The sequence below is a fragment of the Dufourea novaeangliae genome, unplaced genomic scaffold (genome assembly GCF_001272555.1).
Source record: "Dufourea novaeangliae isolate 0120121106 unplaced genomic scaffold, ASM127255v1 scaffold124, whole genome shotgun sequence".
NCBI lineage: Eukaryota > Metazoa > Arthropoda > Insecta > Hymenoptera > Halictidae > Dufourea > Dufourea novaeangliae.
This window is the reverse complement of record NW_015374010.1, coordinates 2,142,430-2,158,833: the sequence shown is the minus strand read 5'-3', so window position 1 is coordinate 2,158,833 and position 16,404 is coordinate 2,142,430. Positions and strand designations below refer to the sequence as shown.

Sequence of the window (16,404 nt, the reverse complement as noted above, 5' to 3'; positions counted from 1 at the left end):
ACACTCACCACGTGTGTCGAACATCCTCTGATCTCCCAATATATTGTTTCAGAACGATCCGGTTGATGGTTAAATCGCTAAATCCACGAATTCTCGGAGAAGCCGCAAATCCGTCGAATTGTTTATCGATTCCGCGCAAGATTTCGATTGTCTTATAAACATTTGGACCCCGAGACTGGTAAAGTATCTAGATCGGAGCTAGTCCCAGTGACACGTAACGATCAGGTGAAAAAAAGACACAGAGGAGTATCCGAAAGAAGAAGAGGTGACAATAGAAATGGCTCACGAAAACGGTATAAACGGGGACACAGACTCCGAGTCGGTGGAATTGAATCCCTTAAGGAGGACGAGGTTTCACGTGAACCGTGTCGATAGTCTCGAGGGTCGGGCAAGCCTTCTCGGCGAACAAGAGACGAAAAAGTCGCTGAGACACATGACTAGGGAGGCTCTGCCCAGGTTGGACAATTACAGGAACATCATGAGCATCCAGGCGGCTCACAGGCCATCCTTGGACGAGCTCCACAATCCCACTCTGCTTAACAAGGTAAGGATGATGATGATGCTTGACCATTAATGGGACTGACATTTCTTTTGTTTTACAATGCGTCGCCAGTTGTACGCTTATTACGGTCATGACGTTGGTATGTATTTAGTATTCTTTCCAGCTGTATCGAGTACGTAATAACACATGCCCTTTTAGAATTCTTGGCCCATTCTAGCTGGTTTCACGATGGTATTGGAATCAATTTCGGAATTTTAATTAAGGGGTTACATATGCTTATTAGGTAAGAGGGAAAATTAACATTTTTTTTGTATGTACAGAATTATTGTTTATTAAAAATTCAGCAGATACATCTTATTATATGGTATTTCCTTAGTAATTTCTGAAAAATTGAGCTATATATCTGTCAATAGAAGAAAGTTTTTTTCCAACAAACGAAACGTTAGTTCGTTGATATTAAAGTATAAATCACTCTAAACGATTCTGGATATCATCAGCGGAGTCACAAGAAGTAAACAATGTTAATTGTGTTATATTAGATTGTATGAACGGTGCCTCGAAATTGTTCCCGGGTCACACAGTGTTTCTGTTTGGCAACAGTTAATACCCGTGTCAATTGAAGAAACCTCCGAGATACACAGCCCTCTTTAGCTCCTTGGCTCCCCGAGCAAGAGTCATCAATCTTCGTGAAACAGTTTGATCGAAGATTGTTTCGAGAAAGTCGTGTCGTGGTTGATATACGGGTTGTAACAAAAATGTTAGAGGACTTGGAAATGGGAGACTGGCGAGATGATTTGAAACAAGTTTTTCCTTAGCAAAAATATTATCCGAGGCTTGGTTAACGAGATATTAACGAAAAACCTCGACCAATCAGAGCGCGAGTTTGCCAGCCAACGTTACCGCAGGAACTCAGTCCTCCGCTTCCGCTCGTCTGACCTTTCACTCTCATTTCTTCTATCATTCATTCTTCCATCCATTCTCCATTTTCCTCACTTCTTCTCTCCTTTCTTCCACCTTCCTCATCCATTCTTCTCCCTCCCCCTTGTCTCTTATCACTTCCCTTACCATTTCCTGCCACCCCCTTTTTTCTCCCCAACCCATGCATTATTCCCACGCATGTTCCCACCTTTCTTCTCTCTACCCACAGATCCTGAACCTTCTTTTTTCCTCTTCCATCCAATACCTATTTTCTATCGTCTCATTATCTAACCTAAATCTGGCCACCCTTTGCCACCTACTTTCTCCCCACCCTTTTCTCAGATACCCAGGAATCCCTCTTCCTTTAACCATTTTGTACCATTTTTTGTACTTCGAGTTTTCTATATTTTTCCACCTATCCTCCTCCTGTAATCTCCTCTCTCTATTTACCATTTCCCCTCCACGTGGCTCTCCTCTTTCTCTCATTCTTTCTATCTCCTCCACTGAATTAGTAAGCTTATTAATTTTTTAACGAATGAACCTATCATTGATTGACGGTAAAAAATTAGCTACCTTCAGAAAAAAATTTCTAATTTTGTTTTGACACGATATCTTTAAATAACGTTTAATATAGAAATTTATTAGTATACATGCCTAATACACTGAAAATTTTAAACTGATTGATACATTTGTTCATGAGTGACGACCGTAACTATGACTGAACCTACCGTTTCTTAACACATTGCAGTTACCCCCACGTTCGGTCGTGCAATTAAAGCATCACTTGAAACGATCATAAGTGCCATAAGACTGTCTCATCCACCAGGAATATATTTATTCGTGAAATTGATATCTCCATGCGAGTGCAGCTGTATTCTGGGCTAGCGATGAATTATGGAATGCCATTTCTAATTTCGATTCCACGAACAGCTTAAACATAGTTAGGGATAAACCAATATCGTCAAGGTATCGATTTTTTTATTCATTGTATCGAAAAAATGTATCAATATCTACTTAGTATCAAAAGTATCGATACCTAATTGTATCGAAGGAAAATGAATACAGTAATATACACATACATTCAGCTATTAGGTTTCAACGAGCATATGCAAGTCCTTGTCATAACGAGGAGGCAATTTACGAATTGCGTTTGCAAGAAATTCACGTCCGATTTCCGGACACCACCGGTTATCGGTCTTCCTTCGCAGCACTCATCAGTAATATCCTTACGGCCATTCTCGAATGCTTTACATACCATTTAATGACTGTTTGGCGACGTGGGACATTTTGTCCGGACTAATTATCGGAGAAAAAATATACATACGTGTTTATATAAATCGGACGAATAATAAAATTAATGAAACATATAACTGGAAAAAAACAAGAGAGAAAATTATAGATAAATCGAGAAATAAATTGCAAATAATGATAAATATTGACTTCAGAAAAGAAATTTACGAAGACACTTGAAAAAGAAGGCATAAAATAGAGTTAAATCTCATATTGTGCACATGGAGTGGTCCACGTTTATTACTAAACCTTACCAAAACTTTACGTCAATATGACGGATTGCGGATTTTCTATTTTACAATCACTGATATTATAATGTTTCTGGTGGTACTAATGTTGACCTTTAAATTACTATTTTTATTACACAATTACCATGTTAACGTTGAATCATCACGCCATTATCGTATTTACTAACACTGTAATTAGACACACATACACACACACACTGTTTACCATAACTGTAGTTAAAAGTAATTGTGTAAAAAGTGAAATATCTCGTAAAATATTATGCTTTCAATGGCTTTTCCTTATACTGTTTGTACACAGTACAACAGTACACTCTTCCTTAATTCGTTACTTTTTCCCCTAGTGGAAGAAAAGTCTCCTACCATTTAATAAATTTATTTCAAGTACTGAAATAAATATTAAAATGTATGTTAATTTGCCATAAATTTCAGAAACTTCCGAAACCGAATGGTAGAAGGCTCTATTCTACGTCACTTTTTTCCCTAGTGGAAGCCAAGTTTGCTCGCGAGTGTACATAGAGGCACGTTTTAAAATCTATAGCTACAGTCGCAACACCTGGAAAGAAGCAGTCGTATAAAATTTATCTGAAAATCGTGCGTGTATATTACATGACCAAGGATTATGAAAAATTTGTCGACTTCCTCGCCGCAAAAAGGTTTTCGAGCCACTCGATTGAAATATCAGCCGCGAATCCGAATTGTGTGGGGCTTAACGAGAGTGCCAATGGGACCAGTAAAACGCGTGCTCCGAATACATTACGGGCGGAGGGATAACCGTTTGTTATTATTTGACTATTATACCACCGTTATTCTATGAACGTGTTGCTACCAACACACATACATACGTATATATATGTACTTATGATCCAAGCCAGGAACTTTTGCTGCGCGTGAGAAACGCTCCTTCGTCGGTCGTTCTTTTTCTTCGATGCAACTTGGCGCTCGTAATTCACTTACTCGTCGCAATGTACCTCGCGTACTTACATACACACACGCGTCCGATGCGTTAACTGCACGTACCGAGCAAATGTCACCGAAGAGGTCGATGTATAATATATTCGAGGAAGAATAAAGTAAATAATATTTAAATAACACGGCGAACGACAACAGGACGATTTTGTATTAGATATAACGTAAAAGAAAGATATAATAATTTAAGAATGGTTGCGTTACAAGAATCGAAAGATGTGTAATTATTTCGTAGTATAGATTTTATTTTATAGGATTCCTTTTCGAATTTACATTTTAATTTTGTAATCGGTTAGATTACGAAAAATATTCAAACCCTTAGACAAATTATTCAAACCGTTTTTCAGCTACATGTATTTAAAATACATTTATGAATATTAATGGCAATCAGTTGGTAGGTTATCTTTTTTTGTTTTTGTTACGGAATTTCTGCGTAAAAAACATGCTTGAATGAAAGAAAAACTAAACTTACGCCCAATTTGTAATTAGACTGAGAAAGGTTTATGCATTTACAGGAAATATCAACCTGTGTGGATACAGTAAAATTAAAATCTTTAATGGTATTCAATAGTAAATGTTATTATTAACATAATGAAACATCTGGCATAGGAAATTAATTTTTTGTGAAATTTCCGTTTTCATAAAGTATTTGCACCTGTAGGTCACTTTATCGCAAAAGCGAAAATTTACAGGAACATGCCGATTAGATGGCAATTACGTTTTTCACCTCTGTTGTAACAATACGATTATTACACGTACGTACAGAAATAGCTGTAGTAGAAAATAAACAAAAGAAGGTGTAAATGGACTATTGCAATTACGTTTTATCACCTCTGTGTAACAATATAATTGTTCTACATATACGTACTTACAGAAATTACTGTTCTAGAAAATAATCGTAAGAACGTGAAGAATACAAGTTGATGATTTTATGGTAATTATAACTAAACTGCGGATTTTTATATAAAACAATATTTTCTACAGCAATTCATACAGAGAAGAACGAATTTAGAAATTACATTCTTTTCTTAAGTATCATATTGGACTTAGAATAAACTAGAAAACTCATTGAATCTGATGAAAGTTTTGTCTTTTACTTTATTTTACGGAACCCTGTAGGCCATAAATGCATAAAATCCGCAGTCTAATTATAACAAACCTGGATTGGATGACGTATAATACGTTACAAACTCTTCAATCGAACTTAACAATCCTGCTTATTTCATTTTACAACTCAATCAAAATTCTCGGAAACAGAATACATTTCTGTTTAACTTCCGTTACGTCACAGGAATGTGTGATTTTACATGATATTTCGCACGATAAACGTCGTATTAATCTTTCCCAAATATTTTTCCGATACAGAATCGTAGACAGTCAGGTATGCGCCATAAACTGTCAGAATACACAATTTGTTACACTGTGTCGTCGAATCCACTTCCGACTGAAATTCGAGCAGTTCTAGATTTATCAAAAAGAAAGCTCCTACGGGATACCCATAATGCTAATTATTACGCGTAACATAATACGTAACACGATAACCGGACGATTGCTGTAACTCGAGTTTCCTCTCTGACGGCGAAAATGACGGGAAAGCTAAAATACTTCATAGATAAAATATAGAACAAAAAAAAATTTTCATGATCGAGACATCGAGGTTTTTCATTTTTTTTTTTTTTTTTTTTTTTTTTTGTTATCAGTGAAGGTACGCGAGAAACGGCTCCGAGGCAGTCGTGTAAGAATAATTTCGCAATTATGTATACCGGAGTGTCCAAGGCACGATATTCGAGGATAGAGCGCGGGAAATAATGGGATGAAATAATCGTCTCTCTAAGAGCTATAAAAGCAGCGAGCCACACGAGTCGAGAGGCTCTCGGTTACCCTTGAACCGCCTAATCTTTTCGTTAGCAAATCAATGTCTGCGGTTCGTCAGGGCGAAATTATCTAATTACGGTGCACAGGTTAATCGAACCGTCTATTGGAGATCACTGGTCGATGAATTATTTAGATTTCGGATAAATGCATAGATTTTCGTGGACTACAGAATTTCTAGAATAAGGGGATCAGCCACGAACTCTAATACATAGAAATATTCGAAAGTGTTAATGACCTGTAGTTTGTTAGGAATATAATAATTTACAAATATCGATACAGGTGAAAGCAGGAATTTCGAATATTTTTAGGTGACAAGCACATGTAAACAGATTTAATAATAACAATGAATTTACCTACTGAATAAAGAAATAGAAAACAGACACTAAAAGATTACAACGCTACAAATCTTTGAACTTTAGTGGATCTAGATAATTTCAAGTGCGTTGTAAAATTTTCTAGATTTTTTTTATTTAATAATGTAATTTATTGGAGACGATTACTTACATGTTGTTTATATTTTTCTTATTGACCAGTAGGCAGTTCGTAAATATGTAGATGGGCGAAAGAAGATTTTTGGAAAATAGTTGTATCACACTATACGAAATAAAAAAAAAACTTATTTTAATTTTATTCAATTTGTTTTTATATTGATGTTTGGACAATCGTGAGTGTTGATGAATGCATACAGCCCGCAATCTATTAATCTGGGATCGAGAAGGATTAGCCTTGAAAATATCCGAATGTCACGCTAATAGTGCTTGCACTCCTAATCTTGACTTCGCCATGACATCCGAGGGTGTGATCCAATAACAATGGAATTCCCCTCGTTTCTAAGGCTTCCGGAATCGTTTGTTTGCAGAACGCAGATTCTTGTAGATTTGCTCGAATCTTATGCATGCTCGAATTTTTAAATTGTCGAAATTCATCGAATCTGTATGATCTGTGACAAATTTAAATATTGACTTTTGTCAGATCTGTGGTAATATTTTCATATCTATGATTACAATACGGATCCATCCAATGGTCTTTCTAAGTAAATGAAAAAAAAAGGAAACAATATATCTTAATCGATACAACGAACATCTATTTTCATTTTTTTGATCATTAAATCGAACTTCTATTTGTCTCCCACTCGAGAGGGAAATACACTTGGGTGGTAGAAATTGTAATGCACGATAAATGCATCTCGACAAGGTACTATTCCATTTACTATCGTAAGTTTAACTTTCTATTGTGATACAACATAAACTGCCTACAGACTTGACATACTTCTTATTCCTTAAAAGGCACCACTTCTTTCTGTAGATGCTTAACGTACTAATTAATTTATTACAAATTGTTTCAGGACTTTTCGTGAAATTTGATTATACTCTTTAATATTCTGCTTAAATTGATACCTAATGTCACATATGCTTTGCTTATCAAAGAAACTTTTTTATTCAAAGAATGAATCGTTGAAGGATAATACTTATATTCCTTTTCAAAGAGTCTACTTTCGCTGTTCAATATTCCATTCATCGTCGTAAGTTTCGTTTAAGGGTTTGGATACATTGTATATGCAGAATGATTGTTTATTAAAAATTCAACATATACATCCTATTATATGTTGCTTCCTTAGTAATTTTTGATAAATTGAGCTATACATCGATCAATAGAAGAAAGTGGCTACCATTTAATTATAACCAATTTCATCAAAACACCATAAAAAGGTCTTTCTAATTTTATATTAAAGCAGACAAAAGGAACTAGTACTTGTCGAAGTCGAAACTTCTAGTTTTCGACATAAATTTTCAACTTCTTTTGTTACTAAAAATGCACAAATCAAATATTTGCTTCGTCAAGCACTAAATTTTAGTCTTAAGAAATTACCATCAAGTTTGATCCAAATTAGTTCAGTAGTCTTTTAAATATTTCTGGTACCGATTTTGGAAACTGCACTTCGAGTATAAACGCTTTTAAATGGCAGCCATTTTCGTCTATCGATATAGCTCAATTTCTCAGAAATTATTAAGAAAATAACATATAATAATTCTGCATATATACCAAATTTTTTTTTAACTTTCCCTCTTTATTTAACAGCACAAAGGTATTTAACCCTTTAAATCGTTTCACGGTGTAAGAAGAACCGGTGATTCAAGGATTTCCCGTTCACAGTGTCTCGTAATCGTTCTCTTATTAGAGAAACGGATTTTTGTTTTTCGCGAGAAAATTAAAACAGACCAGACCAACACGCGTTCAAATCCTCGAATTTCTAAAAAAAACCGCCTCAATATTGGGCGACCGTGTAATGTACGACATGTGCGAGAGAGGCATTGTTACGTAAATCGTTAGTCTTCATTGGCCGACTGGCGACCCTTCCTCTAGACGAATCACCTTCAATGCCGATAACCACTTCTAAATCTCAATTTACGCGTAACGCTCGCGTACAGAGATCCCGTGGATCTAACGACACAACTTCTACAGTTTAATTCTATAAATAGTACTTTTCGTACGTCTCGGCGTAGTTACACACAGGAAAACAACGTACACACGTACGCACACACGTGGTCCCATTCACGATCGTACCGAAAGATCACAGCCGGTCACCCGGAAGTATATGTACAGACTAACGGACAAATGTTTTCGGGCAGAATCATCAAATCAATAAACACCGATAAAAAAAGTAAATGTTTTTCGAAAAAAGGGGTGAAATAGTACACCCTTAAGCAAACTCGGCTTCCACTAGGGGAAAAGCGGTGTAGAAGAAAAGTCTCCTACCACTTGGTAAATTTATTCCAGGTACTGAAATAAATGTTAAATTGAGTGATAATTTGGCATAAATTTCAATAATTCCCAATACCAAGTGGTAGGAGGCCTTTTCCTTGATTCGTTGTTTTTTCCCCTAATGGAAGATGTTTGAATTTAATGTTAAAATAAATTGCTTTTAAAACACCCATATAATTACTATTATAAGTGGATTGGGTATGGTTTGTATAAAACACGAGTTATGTGATAGAAGTATGTTTGAAAAAAAAATTTCAAAAGTTAAGAGTTGGCCGAGAGAAAAGATTTTTCTGAAGTTGAAAATGTTTTTAAAACTTTTTTAAATGTATTTTGTGATTACGTTGTTTTTTTCATTGATTTTAAAATGATTTTATAACAGTTGTGTTGATTATTGTAAAAAACTACCCCGTATCTATATACAATTTTATTTTGTTACTGTTTCCTTTTATGATTATTATGAATATAATTTTGTATAAAACAAAAAGCTTCTGACATTCAACAAATAGCTACCAAAAAATTCCCTCACTGTTAAAAATTCAATTTTAACACTAGAACTACCGACGATAAACGCACATTTACTTCAACCGGTGAATAAACGTGAAAAGCTTTTAAAAATTTAGATATTAACTGATTTCTTCACTTTCATACGGTACTAAACGATGCAAAAGATCTGAGAAAATGTATCTTAATAACATTTTAATCGTCGTTGTAAGAGTGTATTGACAAGTCATTTTGACTTGCTTAGTAGTTCTAGTGTTAAAATAATTATTTATAATTAAATGTAAAGGACGGCAAAAATTATTTTCGACCAGAGCAACGGAACAGTTGGATCTATTCTTTTGAATTTGTTCCCAGGAACGGGATCTATTAAACAAACAATCACCTCTGAGAATGTATGAACGTTTTAATGAATTTTCGTTTTTTCTGTAATGCAATTAGGGATCAGGCTCCCACACGTTACCCATATCGCACGTGAAACCGTCGACTTCCGGTATCAAGTTTGGATGGATCCAGGGTGTCCTATTGAGATGTCTCCTCAACATTTGGGGTGTAATGCTGTTTTTACGACTCTCATGGGTCGTTGCACAAGCGGGTGTAGGTAATTATCGTCGATAAACAAGACTGAATTATATACGGTTCGATCGATGAACGGACAATTCACTCCGTTTAATTACTTGATTTCCTTTCTTGTATACTTTCAGGACAAGCGATTCTATTGATCTTCACAACGACAGCCGTGACCACTATAACGTCGCTGTCAATGTCAGCGATCAGTACAAATGGGCTCATTAAAGGAGGTAAATAACAGGCCCGGTGTAAATGTGTGAATCATACCTACCGCTGGAGGGGGGCTGGGACGAATTAAAATGATCAGTAATGATGTGTACCGATGCCCTAATCGCATTAACCCATTCATAAAATAACATAATTATACAGACAGCAAAGATCGACAGAAGTATTATTTTCAATGTATTCTTCTGATGCACCAGCATAAGGTTCAAAGTCATCTGAAGGTCGTGGAATATTACAGGTGGTTGGAATAGGTTTTTAGATCATTGCAAGAAACGCACTATGTATACTCTAGCTGGAAATTAACGTATGAAGGTAACACATTTTTATTCAGAATTTGATATTCCACGTTCTATAGTATAAAAAGTAAGTAATTTCGTTAAAAAAAAATCAAGGTGACTTTGAAATCTCTGAAATGCCTCCACCCACAAAAAAAGCACGTACCATATAAGATGTGCCTCTTGATGCCATTTAACTTCCACGGCTCAAAATTTTCATAAAGTGTACCGTTATGTCATTATTCGAGGTGATCAAGTGAGCTGAGACACCCTGTATATGTATTCGGTAACCCTGATCTATGGAATTGATTCATTGTTTTTTTTTTTTTCTTAGGTGGCACGTATTACATGATTTCCAGATCATTGGGCCCGGAATTCGGAGGATCTATAGGGCTGATATTTTCTCTGGCGAACGCGGTCGCCTGTGCCATGTATGTTGTCGGGTTTTGCGAGAGCATGGTCGATTGTCTCAAAGCGAATGGAATCTGCATCGTCGATTGCGATAACACCGATATTAGAATAATAGGTCAGCTTGAAAGATCCTTTATAGCTCCGACACTGTGTGATATTTTAATCACTTCCTTTTTTTTTCATTTAACAGGCTGCATCACGATCGTTCTGCTTCTGGTGATCGTGATGGTCGGTCTAGAATGGGAGGCAAAGGCCCAAATCGGTTTGCTCGTTATTCTTCTGGTGGCTATCGCTGATTTTGCGATTGGCACTTTTGTTGGCCCTAAGGACGATCTGGAGAAAGCTAAAGGATTCGTAGGATATAATGGTAAAATATTACAAATATCGAAGTGATTTTCATGGTTTTAGTAGATTTATATAAACGCAACAATTAATCTGTTAACTATACATCAGCAGTGCTCGTAGCAATATCAGTATTAGCGATTTATAAGTCGTTTGTATTTTGATCACATGATTTGTACCATTTTTTTTTTCCATTATTTTCACAGGTGATCTGTTCAGGGAGAATTTTTATTCGGACTATAGATACTACGAAGGGGTGGAACATAATTTTTTTTCAGTTTTGGCTATCTTTTTCCCAGCGGCAACAGGTATCCTGGCAGGTGCGAATATATCCGGTGATTTGAAGGTGATTTAGTCCTTTCGTCTATAGGGAATATATATATATATACTTTTTTTTAAATACTTATACCTTGTAAGACCACGCGTTTATAACAATAATCAACCAGAAGTAGTGTATTTCTACGCATTTCACGATAGATGATATTCAGCCTGAAGGTCATTTCATCAGACAGTTCGTTTCTATGTTTAAATAGGACCCACAAACGGCAATTCCCAAGGGAACACTTTTGGCAATACTTTTAACAACGATTTCCTATTTCGTTATGGCTTTCATGGTAGGCGGTACAGTCATGCGGGACGCATCTGGCGATGTTAACGATCTATGGAACGTGTTCAATGGTTCGTACGCTGCTATAGCGACATTCAACTCGAGCAATGAAACAGTCGAGAGTACGACTGTTGCAGATTCGAACGAGATCGTTTGGAGCATGTATGGTACAAAATTTAATTGTACAGGGAATTGTTCTTATGGCGGCCATAATAATTTTCAGGTGATACTTGTGCGATAGAGTGCGTACCTATTTGGCTCAGTGATCCATCGTATGTTTTGTAAATTCAAATTTAATTGTTTAGGTGATCGAATTGGTCTCTGTGTTCGGTCCAATTATTTATGCTGGATGTTTCGCGGCTACGTTATCAAGTGCCTTGGCATCGTTGGTTTCCGCCCCGAAAGTGTTTCAGGCACTCTGTCTTGATAAATTGTATCCTGGAATAGCGTGGTTCAGCGGTGAAAAGGATAGGGAACCGATTCGTGGATATTTCCTCACATTCATCATTGCTGTTGGTTTCATCTTGATCGGTGAATATTACGCAGTCTTTGTAATTAATGACTTGGTAATCGTCAATTGTCTTGTTAAAATACGATTTTCGTTATTCTTTTTAGGTGAATTAAACGCTATAGCTCCTTTGATCTCAAATTTCTTTTTGGCTGCCTACACTCTAATCAACTTCAGTACATTCCATGCTTCGCTAGCTAAGCCAATTGGTTGGCGACCAACGTTTAAGGTACAATTTTTGCTGCACTGTTTCAGTAACTAAAGCAATCGCTGATTCAAAAAAAGAAATGATAATACAGTCTTTCGTGTGTTTTTTTTTTTATTTTAGTATTATAATATGTGGCTAAGTCTTGCCGGTGCTATTCTTTGCGTCTCTGTGATGTTCCTGATCTCGTGGTGGACGGCTTTAATTACTTTATCTGTGGTTTTAGCCCTTTACTTAGTAGTCTCCTACAGAAAACCAGGTAGTACTTCATGTATTATGTATTCTGATGTTTGTGACATTAATAAAAAAAAAAATAACATTCTTCTGTAGATGTAAATTGGGGTTCGACCACGCAAGCCCAAACGTACAATAATGCCTTAACGGCTGTACAACAATTAGACAGAGTCGAAGAACACGTTAAAAACTACAGACCTCAGCTTCTGGTACTCACCGGTATGCCGAGCGCCAGATCGTCGCTCGTTGACTTTGCGCATCACATTACCAAAAACAACAGTTTATTAATTTGCGGTCACGTCATCGAGGTACCGCGGGAAATTAATTTAAAACAAAAAAAAAAAAAAGAAAAAGTATTAAATGACATGATACCGAATATGTTTAAAATATGAAAAATTTTATATTCATACATTTCAGACACCGATATCGTATAAAACACGGAATTCCATGATCGCGAAATGTACTTCTTGGTTTCGAGCAAATAAGATTAAAGCATTTTATTCGTTGGTGGACGGTGCAAGCTTTCAAGATGGTGCCACCTCCCTTTTACAAGCCGCTGGCCTAGGAAAAATGAGACCCAACATATTGTTAATGGGATACAAACAGGACTGGGCAACGTGCCCACAGCAAAATTTAAATGCGTACTTTAACGTGATGCAGTTAGTATCTTTATACAATTAACAAGTCAAGCGGAATATTATTATTAATTACATTCCCATTTCTTTTTATCCATTCAGTAAAGCATTGGACATGCACACAGCGCTTGCGCTGCTTCGAATAAGCGAAGGTTTAGATCACGGTATCGCCATAGGAGACGTTGAAGAACAGAAAAAGAATCTGCCATCTTCGATACCAGGAAATCAAAGTTTTTCACAACTCAGCCAAGGTCTGTAAAATATTTACGGGCTTTTTACATTCTGTACATTCTGTTTTTCGAAAATAGAATAGGGAATAATTGAATTTAATTTTATTTTAATACACGCGTAATTAAATTTAATATTTACTTTCACAGCCAGTAGCACATCAGATATTTCGATACCCGGCAGTCCGGCACCAAGACGATCAAAAACGATCAACGAATATCCTAATCCTAGCGCGGAAGATCAACGTGAAAATCGACAGAATATCATACCAATCGCGAAAGATATACTTAATGCCGTGACGAAGTTTCAGCGTAAACAAAAAAAGGGCACCATAGACGTATGGTGGTTATACGACGACGGTGGCTTGACTCTTCTGCTACCATACATTATTAGCACGAGGCGTAATTGGTCTAACAGTAAACTCCGGGTTTTCGCACTTGCTAATAAATATTCTGAATTAGAGTACGAACAAAGAAAGTAGGTTTTGGAGACTTATATAATAACTCCATAGCCAAAGATATTATTATATATTTGTTATTAATATTATATATTTCTAGCATGGCAAGTCTTCTATCGAAATTCCGGATAGACTACTCTGCTTTGAAAGTTATACCAGACATCTCGAAACCAGCACAAGATAATACGAAAAGTTTCTTTAAGTCGTTAATAGCGAATTTCCTGCAAACGGGTGACCCTAAAACAACGGACGATGGTATTATTCGTTTAGTGATACAATATATGACGGATAAGTTTTGATTAAGGGATACACTAAGGAATTTATTAATTATTTTCAGACGTTATTAAAGATTCCGAACTACTTGCCATGAAAGAAAAAACGAACAGGCATTTGCGTTTAAGGGAATTGTTACTCGAGAATTCTATGGAAGCTAATTTAGTTGTTATGTAAGCAAAATGAACGCTCAAAAACCGTTGCCATTTATAGTTTTTAATTATTGTAATATCTGTCATGTTATCGTGTTTATTTACAGGACATTACCAATGCCTCGAAAAGGTGCTGTATCAGCACCTCTCTACATGGCTTGGCTGGAGACTTTAACGCGCGATATGCCACCATTTTTACTTGTTCGAGGGAATCATACGTCTGTTTTAACCTTTTATTCTTAATGACGCCAAAGAATGGAAAAATGAGAAGATTTGTGTACAACAAAACTTCTCTCTCGAAAATCAATTACTGAAATATAATTAATTAGTGCACTCTCAATAATGACTTAAACATTATACACGCGTAAAAAAGTGATGTTATAAAAGGAGAAAAGTAACCTTACGATATATGAAAATGGTGCCTTTATGACTGGAAAGGCACACATTTGAATGAGTTTAGTATTCAAGAGTGTGGATGTTTACCGAGGACCAATTTCTAAATCTGTTTAACCGCAATAAATTCACCAAGACTGTTATTTTTTAAACACACGTTTGCCAGAGTAATTGTTCCTAAATTTCTAAATAATGTTTTCCATCCATCAGTTATAAAAAAAAACAAATAAAATTAACTGTCTTCATGAATACTTAAAATAATGAAAATGCGAGATAAGTAATACGATATGGTCGCCAATAATATCGTCCACATGTTTGCTTACAATTATTCGAAACTTAGGTAACATACCTATGTATTTAAATTTGTATTAATGGATAAGAAAGATCGACAATCATTTGAATTTGTGTAAGAAAGTTTCTATTAAGATATTTTGAATAACTATAAGCAAGTGTGAATGTGTTTGCCACCAAATTCGAGAAGAATACTAGTCTTAGGTTTAATATTCAAATTAAAGCTGGTATGTATTTTCATTAGGTGTTAAAATTATGTACAGAAGTTTAAATTTTACTTGCATTACACTTTGTATACCAAGTCATCCATTCGTTGAAATGTTGCGGACGTTTTGTGAGAACATTATTAAATAAGTTATCTAACTGTAACAATTAAGCTGATATTAAATATTTATACGTGTGTTCTTCCATTTATACGGGTAGGAATAATTGGTAAGAGCTAGACTTTATTGTCTAGTGTATATCTTTTATTCTGTTTACAACTTAGTAGTCTTATACACTTTGGAGTAATTGCAAAAAAATTACACAGAATAACACTAAATCTAATGTTACAAATTGTGAATTATTTATCGTAAAATGCATTCCTAAAATACTTTCATATTAAAAAATGGTTACAAAAATTATGAAAACTAACGGAACGCTGAAATTAATGCAAAAAATACGCATATCAAATTGTATAAAAGTGTAATAAAATTACTTAAATATTGTAACGACTTTGAAAACACCAAGAAACCATTGCAGTATATCATTTAGAACGGTATAATATTTTATAGACATGATAAATATGCCAAAACACATCAAGCTTGCTGTAATAGATGTGTATATGTACGTATTAAGTTTATTTTATAGAAATCTTGTTTTTTTTTCTGTTCAGTAGACTCTTAATTGTGTAACTTTGCTTTAATGTGAATCAGCACATTAACTTTTAACTATCAGCGCTTTTATATATTATTAACTTTGTAGTATATTATTGAATAGTAGAAGAGCTCTTTTTGAGTAGTTAAGTGAACACGATTTATAGACTAGTAGCAAATGCATCCGAAGGTGTCAGAATACTGATGATTAATTCCTAACAATTGATTTCTAATTGTATAACATAACATATCAAAAGTAGAAGACATTTACTATAATATCGAATTTCTATGTCATTCATTTTATGATTCCATTTTTTGTGCTATATTAGAAAATTATTTTTCTTTAACTTGTATAATTTATAAATCGATTTTCTTAACGTCACAAATCTTTGTAAAGAAGAAATTTTGTGCAGTATTAATGACTCTTATATTTTGATATCAAATTGATTGTATATATTGGAAGTTAAACATATGCTATCATTGTAGAGCATAATATATAAAATTATAAATAAAAACAATGATACAATATGTTTAAAAGCATGAAAAAATAAAAAATATTAACAATAAAATATTATTTTGTTATGTATATACAAATGCTGCCACAATAAAAATTATGAATATTAGAAAAAAAGATATATAATTTTTTACACAAATGGCAAGATACAAATTATGACTGTTGTAAGT

At 35.0% G+C, this 16,404-nt stretch overlaps 1 protein-coding gene across 1 annotated transcript; it reads left to right on the top strand.

Annotated features, from left to right (window-relative positions):
• The first annotated feature begins 277 nt into the window (after nt 1–277).
• On the top strand, nt 278–14,426 carry LOC107188397 (bumetanide-sensitive sodium-(potassium)-chloride cotransporter). The gene is made up of 17 exons (XM_015576681.1): nt 278–544; nt 9,502–9,661; nt 9,765–9,860; nt 10,465–10,656; nt 10,732–10,908; nt 11,090–11,229; nt 11,417–11,713; nt 11,796–12,021; nt 12,106–12,227; nt 12,327–12,462; nt 12,534–12,745; nt 12,855–13,096; nt 13,175–13,323; nt 13,450–13,777; nt 13,858–14,012; nt 14,095–14,203; nt 14,290–14,426. Exons 1-17 carry the CDS (start codon nt 278–280, stop codon nt 14,423–14,425), a joined length of 3,144 nt encoding a protein of 1,047 aa, XP_015432167.1. The 3' UTR covers nt 14,426.
• Nucleotides 14,427–16,404: the final 1,978 nt, after the last annotated feature.